Genomic DNA, 10,156 nt, shown 5'->3' with positions numbered 1-10,156 from the left:
ACGAAATATTTATTAGAACTCATTTTAGTACAAAAATATAACACAAAAATTTATAAAAAAATCTAACATTTTTTTATAGAACATTTCATATATAGACGGGTGTAATTGTACGAAATCATAGTCAAATATGCAGAAATCGTAATCCAAATCAACAAAATCATAATCAAGCTTACGGGCTTTATTCGGAACATAAAAAAATGCCAAAACATGTCAATGTAACTAAAGAATAAACTTTCCTAGTAATATTTCTAAAAAAAAACATTTAATACCTACACATTATTTTTAGGCAATGGGCCTAGATGGCAGTCTATTCTACCAAACCGGGTAGAGTATACAAAATTTGAGGTAAGCTGTAAGCCTAGCTATTGTGATTTCATAGATATTTTACGAAAAAGTTGATTTTTTGATTATTTTTTAAAAAGTAATTATTATTTTTTAAAAGTAATTAAGGTAATTGGTTAAATTTATAACTTTATCTTATTTTAATCTAATGTCTTTAATATATATATATATATATATATATATATATATATATATATATATATATATATATATATATATCAATTAAAACGTGTCAATGTCCCACAAGAATAAACTTCCCATTAAGATTTAGAAAACGATACATTACAATCTAAAAGATGAATAAAAGTAGTATAAATCTGTTACATATTTATTGCATGCTAGTCATGTAGTCCAAAGGAATATACACAAGGATACTTAATAAACAGCCTTAGATAGATATGTTTTATATCGACACACTGTTAGGTATGCCCCTTCCAGTAAGCCCCTCTTCACTACTTGGGTAAAGTAGGGTGTATGGTATCTTTACAGGTCCAAATCTATTCATCAACCTCTCATCTTTGTTCAAATTCACAATTCTTTCCTGAATTTCTTTCAGCTTCTTACCAAAATTTTCAAATGCCTTCAAAGGTTCAGCATCCATGGTCCATTCAGGACACTCCCTTTGCCCAAGATAGATCTCATCTGAAGTATGTCGTGACAATATCTCTATCAAAGTAACACTGAGAAGTGATTGTAGTTGTGGAGTGACTGTTTTCAGAAAAACTTTCTGGGTATCCTCTTTTAGTTCATCATATTCAGGAGTTTCAGGTTCAGGCAAAAGCCTACGACTTAGAGTCGGGCGATTAGGTGGATAACCACCATAGGGGTATTGCCCGAAGTTTACAGCTGCATGAAGAGCAGAAGACACCCATATGATGATAGTGCAGTTATCAATCACATCTTTAACAGATTCTAATTTAGGCCACCATGCCTTGTCTTTCAAGTCTCCATGTCCTTCCTCTCGAACTTCCTTCCACCAGGATTGGAGTTCAGTGTCATTTTGTACCATGTCATCTTGCGTGTAGTAAAACCTACAGTAATCCTCAACCCATGTTTTAATGGCTGACCAAATCTCTAGCCCATCTACAGCGTAAGGGTAATCTTCAATCATTAAGCGAAGGCCATGTAGAGAATTTGCATCCTCAACTGCCATTCCCCTATATTAAAATTATCGAGTAGTATGTTATCATAGTATTAAGAAGAAAAAAATGTCTTTTAAAATTTTATGTAATGTTTTGCAAGAAATTAGTAGATGAATATCATACCTCAACACGAGGTCTATAGGTAGAGCTTGGTTGGGGAATACCCAATCCTTGTATATCTTCGAAGACATTTCAATTGAATATTTCCCAGTAAAGAATGTTCTCTCAAGAATACCTCCACTATTGATCAAGATATTCCTAGCAGTTGAATTGATGTTCATTGTATCACGGAAATGAGGGTGGAGAAGCTTGTTAATGGGATGAAGCACACTTAGTTGTCTGTTTGTTGCTATCACAAACGGCTCAATAACAGCATGTGTATTCAACCTACAAAGCACACATTGCATATGATCAATAACTTGGTAAAAACTGTAGAAGGAACTGTAATCTATACAAAATAAGTAATTTGTGAGTGTTAAAGTAAATTTACCAGTGACTGATGAGTTGATGAACTCCAGAATCATTCACAGCTACATATGTTTTAGCCAACTTCCAAATTCCGGCTTCAACTCCATGCTTAGATGGCGTACATACTTTACTTATGGCACCAAGCTTTTCATCATCTGGATGAGGCAAGCTTAACTCAATGGCTATTGGTTTTAACGTTCCATCTTTTTGTAACAAGAGCAATGTTCTTGTGGCATAAATCTTGGTGGATGTTGCATTTATTCGCTTCACGTATGGCATCAATGGGTCATGGTGGTCTAGTATAAATAGTCTCTTGGCTTTTAGCATCTGTGTCAAGAACATAAATGATGTTTCAACTCTAGTTTAAATTGATTTGATTGAGGAATCAAAATTATTACATTACCTCGTTTACTTGTAAACCATCTAGATGTTCCTCTATGTGATGTGATCTTATTGAACTGTTTTGGTCACCATAGAGTTGGGCATCCAACTTGCTTGTTGGAGGGAACTCCTAAAAAGTTTAAACATTTAACAAACATCAATTCAGAACCAAAATGTGTTTGTTCTTAATTTGATTCTTTAAGCATGTAGGAAACCTGAGTAAAACTAATCTAGTTACACAATTCACTTAAATATCATTTTTTTTCTTTTCTGAATCAATGTAATTGAAAAAAATAAGAGCTTACTTTCAGAAGTTGAATTGAAACCGGGTTGACTCCAGCTAGCATTTCCCTTGCAAACTCTTCATCGGTGCTCCAAGCAGACATGTCAGCTGTTGAAACATCATATGACATGTTGGAATCAGGAAGCAAATATATTATTTAACACAAACATCATAAGACATGTCACATTGCCTCTTTTATGGTAATTGATATATATCAGTGACTTGTGTATTTAATTTTGGACATGTAGAATTAATGGTACCTTTGATGACTTCTGGTGTTGAGTATTTCGCAAGTCCCTCACCATCTGATCGAATAACTTCTTTAAACACCTGTAAAGGGATGTTTTCTCGAATCCTATCAAGTAAAGGGCCTTTAGGAAGCTTAATTCCACCCTTATAAAGCTTCAAGACATCTTCAAACGAGTCAAATTCATCTATAGTGTCATCAGTTAGAGCCTCAAACTCCGGGAGAAGGAACTTAAAGACAGCTTCTAGTCCATAAGCCAGAAAGTCAGACCTCTTCAGGTGTCCAAACCGCTCATCTCTTGGAACATACATCTGAAGACTCTCAATAAGCGAGAGCCTGCTCTCAGTTTTAGGATCTTTAAAAACCCAAAAACAAAAACCATTTTAGCATTTCTATAACTTAAATATATACAATCATCACCTGATCACACTCTCACATGAACAAATTTGACTCTAACTAACCTATTTCAGTAGGTGGTCTGCCTGTTCTTCCCCTACGAGGGTAGGGATACTCTGATGATCCTCCAATAACTGGGCGCACTTTATCCTCATCATCTGGATTTCCCAAATCATTATACAATGCATAATCGTAAACCCTTTCCCATTCCTCAAGCTTCCCAGTTCCATTTCCTCTCAAGGTCACCAACTCTTCCTCTCTATAAGGAAGAAGCAATGCAGGTGTCTCACCAGGAAGATATGCCTACACCATTGTTTTACATGAGTTGTCGTAAAACCTCAAACTTTGAAAAGATATTTGAAACACGAGCACTGTTATACCTTGTTGGCGAAGAATATGCGATCTTTGGTGTAACGTTTGGCAGGATACACCCATGAGTTACAAACAAAATGAACTTTGCCATGTCCAGGTACATTTTCGAGAGTGAGTGTCATAAGATAAAATTCACTGTGGTGAAGATTTTTAACAAGAAAAGCCCCTGGTAGTCCAATCTCTTCATCCCAATCAAATGTGACTTCATATGATGATTCACCGGCTGTGAGAGGGGTAATGGTGCTAATCCAGTCCTCCAAATTTGCCGGGTTTCCAAGCTTACCTCTCAATACTTTTTCTGCAACAGAAAACCCATAAACTTGAATCCATTGAAACCCAAATTTTGAAATAAACCAACACAAATACCGGTCAAAATTCAACCATATGTCCATATGTAATTAACAATAGTGATAACTTTTTCCACCCATCAAAAAAGTTCCTTTCCGCACTCTTGCCTCCAAATATGTTTTTATAGATATTAAGTTTAATAAATTTTATAGAAACTATGTTATTCTTCTAACCAATTTAAAAAGAGTTGTCTATAACTACCACCTTAACCAAATTTAACCCAAAAATTCAACCTAATCGATTTTTTGACATTTGATTTGACATATTTTTTTGTTTATTTTCTATTTTGTTTTCTTTTTTTACATTTGATTTAACATATATATATATATATATATATATATATATATATATATATATATATATATATATATATATATATATATATATATAATAAGATTAAAATATAAAATAAAAAAGAATTAAAAACCAGTTTTATATAGTCGTTCGAATTTATAATGTCGTCTGATTTATAAAATGTTGTTCGAAATTTATAATAATAATAATAATATTAAAATAAAAAATAAAAAAGAATTAAAAACTGATTTTATATAGCCGTTCAAATTTTATAACGTCGTCTGAATTTATAATGTCGTCCGAATTATAAAAATTTGTTCGAAATTAATAATAATAATAATAATAATAATAATAATAATAATAATAATAATAATAATACTAAAATATAATAATAATAATAATAATAATAATAATAATAATAATAATAATATAAATTAAAAATGAATTAAAAACAAAAAAAAAACAACAACAACAACAACAAAAGACAAACAATCAAACTAGGAGGGGTAGAATTGGAAAAAAAAAAGAGGGGTACTTATAGAAAACCCGTTTAAAATTTTCTTTAATAATTTAGCAGTACAAATATTTAAGGAGTCGTGGATAGTTAAATAAAAATCCTAATTTATTTTGGAAAACATAATACTTTATTTTTTATTTTATTTATTTATTATTTTTTTTGAAACGAGAAATAATTATATAGTTTTCTTTTCTTTTTGGGATTGAACCAAAAACTTCCTAGTTAGTTGTTAGTTTAAATCTCTATGTTAGCCAAGTGGGCTAGCTCCAACTTGGAAAACATAATATAACAAAGTTTTTTAAATTAAATGAAACTATCTACTCCTTGTACAGCATATGTGTATTTGTGCTAAGAAAAAATTACGACCAACAACATAAAGTTACAAAGATTTTAAAAACAAATGATTAGAAGGATTTTGGGGTTGATAAATTTCACATAGACAAACCAATAAAACTTAATTTTCTACATTTGACATTGCCGCCACATGCCCCACTCGGGTATCCTAAGGGGCTGTTTGGTCGCCTCTTAATTAAGAAATTAAGAGGCAAACTCTTAATTTTTCGGATTCAGTATGTTTGATAGCATCTTAATAAAAACCTCTTAATTAATCAATAGCCTCTTAAAAATTCAGACTTGGAACCATGTCTGAAATAAAAAAAGACACGTGTATCCCTCTTCTCTTCTTTATACTCCGCGACACTGTATCCCTCTTCTAACGACATTACCGCTCCTTCTCTGTCCCACTCCGATATTCAACGCTCCCTCTGCCTCCCTCCGCTAGCAACACCGCCGCTGCCAGCTCTGCCAGCGACACTGCCTCCGACATCCTCGCCATCGTCGCCTCTCCGACCTCTCCGACCTGGTGCTTCAACATCTTCATGTCGCTTCCTATCCTAATAATACTCATACCTTCTGTTATACATTCATCTGCCCCTCTACCACCGATCGGTTCCCTGTTGTCATCGTTCTCATCATTTTTTATTTTGGATTTTGGATTTGTAGGTTTTTATTTTCGATTTTCTTTTTTGTTTAACAGCCCAAATGACCTGATGTAGGATTGGATTCAGATTAGGTCATTTTGGTTTATGATATGGTCATTGCTCATGTGATTTGCAGGTTTTGTGTATGGATTAGAGGTGGATGTTTTTTGTTTCTTATTTGGTTATTGCACTGTAATAAACTAATGATGTAGATTGATAGAAAATTGGTTGAAGCATGAACAAAGTGTTGTTGTTGTATTCTCATGGATCTGTTTCAATTACCTTGAATATTCCTCTTCTTAATAAGAAAATGGTCTCCTTTCCTTACAGGTCAATTACCTTGCTTTTGTGATTTTTGTGAAGTAAAGGTATGTTAGATTTTCTGATTTTGGTGAATTAATGTATGTTTGATTCTCTATTGTTAAGATTAAATTGAAATTAGAATGCTAGAATTGGTTATTGTTTTCCAATTAAAATGTTTTAATAAGAAAAATGTAAATGTTGAACGTACAATGTTGTAATTGAAATAAATGATACAGAAGGGTAAAATGGTCATTTTGATCATGCAACACAAAAATTCAGAGATTTCAACCAAACAACATGTAAAAGTTCAGATCTTAAAATTTCAGACCCTCTTAGAAATTCAGACCTCTTAAAAATTCAGATCTTAAAAATTCAGATCTTAAAAATTCAGATCCTGTCAAACAGCCCCTAAGTTGTTAATTCTTTAAATATAAAAAAAATTAAATATAACAAACATCATAACAAAGTTCGTAACAAAATATATTAATTTGATCAATACAAACATTCCTTAAATTGTTTCCATTGAGATAGAACCTTTTTTAATTCGTTAAAATTTTATCGTTTTCTACTATTTCGTTCATTGTGTACTAATTGATTAATCGTTAGGTGTCTTCTAGTCAGTCAGGTAACGGCTAACGGCTAGGGATTAGTTGGGACCTACTCCAGATTTTTACAACACTGATATATATATATATATATATATATATATATATATATATATATATATATATATATATATATATATATATATATATATATATATATATATATATATATATATATATATATATATTGGTGTAATATTAAAATTTTCAATTTTCAATTTTTTAAAATTTTTCTGACTAGGACCGCTAAGGACCGCCGACGAGCGTCGAAGACCAATTACCCTAGTTTGACCGATATTGACTAATTTTCGCCAAACACCCATAATGTAATCAAATGCACACTGCCTAGCGCATAGGTCGATATTTATAACGCTAATATATATATATATATATATATATATATATATATATATATATATATATATATATATATATATATATATATATATAGAGAGAGAGAGAGAGAGAGAGAGAGAGAGAGAGAGAGAGAGAGAGAGAGAGAGAGAGAGAGAGAGAGAGAGAGAGAGTTCGGTTCAAATGTTTCTCACATTTATTATGTGGTAGAATGTACCAATAAAAACTTAGTAAAAATTAAATTATTATTTAATCAAATAATGATAAATACTAAATGATATCCATAAATATAATTCGTTTTTTATGTAAACTAATTAAACTGATGTACCTTTCACTACTAGAAATTACTCATGTGTCGACGATAACTATGTTGACGACAGAGGTCGTCGCTAAAGATTATCCTGTCCCGACGACATGTCGACGGTATAGAGTTGACTTCTACCTTCAACTCACACCTCATTTTTATGGTCCGGCTAATTTGGATATAGTTCCTAAAAACAAATTTACAAAGTAACAACAAATAATTTCTTTTCTATAACTGAATAGCTAGTAATCTTTCACAATTTGTGATTCATGTAAATATTGGTAATAAAATGATTATAATGTTCTTATAATTATTTGCCTTTTTTTTTGTCAATCTTACAAAACTAAATATTTATTTATTTGACATTAAAAACAATTAAACAACCCTTATGTTTTATCACCATGCATTCTCTCTTTCTATCATCCCATGCTGTCCCCCGCTCCCTTTTGATCAAGACCTCTTGAATTGCTCGCCTTCTCGGGTTGTTCTGCAATCAGCTTCCCTGTTCTTGCCCACGACTCCACCCACTTATTTCCAACTCCTTGTTTAGTTATGGATATATAATATATGCCTAAAAGTTATTTAATAGCCATGGTTCAAAATTTAAACTGGAACACAATGATCAGACGTATTTGACGGGTGATCAACAAGCATCTGGACAAAAAGTTCTAAACTTGTTCTACTTGTGCGCCAATAATAATCTAGTGTGATGGTCGGCCTAAACGTGTGGTTAAAAATAACATAGCTCCATTGAAAATAATCCTATCAACATCACTATTAATACCATGTACGTGTTGATGCATGGAAGAAGTCATATTGATAGAAAGTTGATTTAAATAATTATGAAAATTAAGTCGTATATACTAAGAATTAAAATTCCTTGAAAAGAGAGGAGCAGGTTTATTGTGTACACTTATGAATATAGATTAGGTTTAACTTTCGCATATATTATATAAAAACTCCATAGCCGCCATTGATAAAGTAAGAACTCTATTCGACAGAAGCCATCAAAGAGTAGTTAACATATTACGAAACACTCATGCTTTACATTTATATAATTTGAGGCTAACTAATCCTCGGGTCATTATCGTCATCTAATTTGAGAAGCCTTGTATTTGATTTAATAGGTATTAGTTATATATCAATACTTATTAATATATTTATATGGACAATGACCAATATTGTAACCACTAACGTTAATTGCGTTGAAATGTATGTGATAATTAATTAAAATTAATTAATATTTTTTTAGAACGACATGTTAGTATATGAGATAGAACTCAACACCTCTTTGTTGGTAACTTCTTGTAATTAAACACCTTGTTATCCAAGTGTGTTAACCTAAACTTGTAAAAATAATTAATAAAATTAATATGTAAATTAAGGACATTATTACAAAAAGATCAAAGATCACTTATAATATACATATATATATATATATATATATATATATATATATATATATATATATATATATATATATTACAAGAAATTAAGGTTCGTCGAATATACAATTGTGTGAGCTTTCGTACCTAGCTAAAAGCTAACACAAAAATGTACATTGTTTTTTTTATCTTATAAAAAATGAATGGCCATATGAACGTTAATTAGCCCCTCAATGTATCGCTATGTTAACGTTAGTCACGTGAACTTTATGACATATATTGGTGGTAACTCTACAAATTGATAAAAAAAAATTAGTAATAAATTGGTGTAAAATAAACGTGAAAGAGTATATGAAACCCGCTTCTAATCCATTCGTATATGAAACCTACTTATTTAGGCCATGCAATACCCCTAACCTTAAGCCATTTTTATATTAATAAGATAAGAGAATCGTTTTGTGTACAATATATTCGCATATCATATTAAATGGATGCGCTTGCAATAATCAGCTTCTAAACCATTCGTTATGCATGGACTGTCAGCTAGCTTAATCGTTGCAACGATCCACATGGTTTGACCTATGTGATTATGGTCCTTACTTTGTACTCGCATTTAGATTTTAGAACGGTTGCAGTCTCATTGAAGCAAATACTTGGTTTTAGCAAAAGTCACATTTTCGAAGGGTATATATATATAATATTAGCCTATGAGGCGGTGTTTGTATGTGCGCTTGTTTTTTGTTTTTACGGTAATACTAAAATGGATTCAGTGAGTTTTAAGATGTTAAGAAAAGATAACTAAATAGGGGCAGTGTTTTAATTGAATACTTATGGCTGTACAAGATGAGTATATCAAACCTGAGGATGTACGATCAGCATGAGTCGCACTTATGAATTGGATGGAGATATGTTTGCCCAATAGCTCATGAGCTCGGTCCAAAACTGACGCCCCCAAGTCATTGAAATCGAGGACATTCTTCTTCATCAAGACCACTTTCCCATTAACGATGGTCTTACCAACAAAAGTTTCTCCGAACATCATCTTTGAAACCTTTCGAAACATATTATCCATGCAAGTACACGTCTGTGTATGGTTTTCAGCGTCGGTATGGCGCGCTTTCTGTGATTCTTTCTTTACTTCCTTTTTAGATATCAGAGAAGGAAACATGAGTACGTGTATATATAAAGATGAGGTGTGAGTTGAAGGTAGAAGTTGTAAGCAATGATGACACTAATAAGTTGTATTTATAGTCTTATAGAGGAGAATTATGGAAAAAGGATGCATGTATAAGATTCAATGGTTTACATGCAAGAAGTGTCCGTGGAAGTCTTATCTTTGATCCCAGTCAATAACCATCTTCTTTTTATTAATTTATTTTTCTCATGGCTAATAAAAAATGTACAAGTTGAGATTAATAATAAGTAAACATTAGCC

At 31.7% G+C, this 10,156-nt stretch overlaps 1 protein-coding gene across 2 annotated transcripts; it reads right to left on the bottom strand.

Moving 5' to 3' along the window:
* Positions 1–578: 578 nt before the first annotated feature.
* On the bottom strand, positions 579–9,942 carry LOC145135806 (putative linoleate 9S-lipoxygenase 5). 2 transcript variants are annotated; one of them, XM_079070017.1, is made up of 9 exons: positions 9,580–9,942; positions 3,640–3,929; positions 3,325–3,562; positions 2,877–3,218; positions 2,639–2,724; positions 2,356–2,463; positions 1,975–2,279; positions 1,608–1,871; positions 579–1,499 (listed from the first exon to the last, which is right to left on the bottom strand). In XM_079070017.1, the coding sequence occupies exons 1-9, from the start codon at positions 9,887–9,889 to the stop codon at positions 746–748; spliced, it is 2,697 nt and encodes an 898-aa protein (XP_078926143.1). In that variant the 5' UTR covers positions 9,890–9,942; the 3' UTR covers positions 579–745. The 2 variants fall into 2 exon arrangements, with proteins under 2 accessions (XP_078926143.1, XP_078926144.1); XM_079070018.1 differs by lacking the exon at positions 9,580–9,942 and adding an exon at positions 3,998–4,092.
* Positions 9,943–10,156: the final 214 nt, after the last annotated feature.

This window comes from Lactuca virosa, chromosome 9 (assembly GCF_052849685.1).
Source record: "Lactuca virosa cultivar CGN04683 chromosome 9, Lactuca_virosa_CGN04683_v6, whole genome shotgun sequence".
NCBI classification, from domain to species: Eukaryota; Viridiplantae; Streptophyta; class Magnoliopsida; order Asterales; family Asteraceae; genus Lactuca; species Lactuca virosa.
This window is presented reverse-complemented; position numbering and strand designations above follow the sequence as displayed.

What these genes read in the sequence shown, in the direction of transcription:
- LOC145135806 (XM_079070017.1), bottom strand. Translation starts at nt 9,889, where the DNA reads ATGTTTCCTTCTCTGATATCTAAAAAGGAAGTAAAGAAAGAATCACAG. An exon ending in GCATATTCTTCGCCAACAAG is followed by an intron (nt 3,563 to 3,639) that starts GTATAACAGTGC and finishes ACAATGGTGTAG; the next exon opens with GCATATCTTCCTGGTGAGAC. An exon ending in TTTCAATTCAACTTCTGAAA is followed by an intron (nt 2,464 to 2,638) that starts GTAAGCTCTTAT and finishes TAAACTTTTTAG; the next exon opens with GAGTTCCCTCCAACAAGCAA.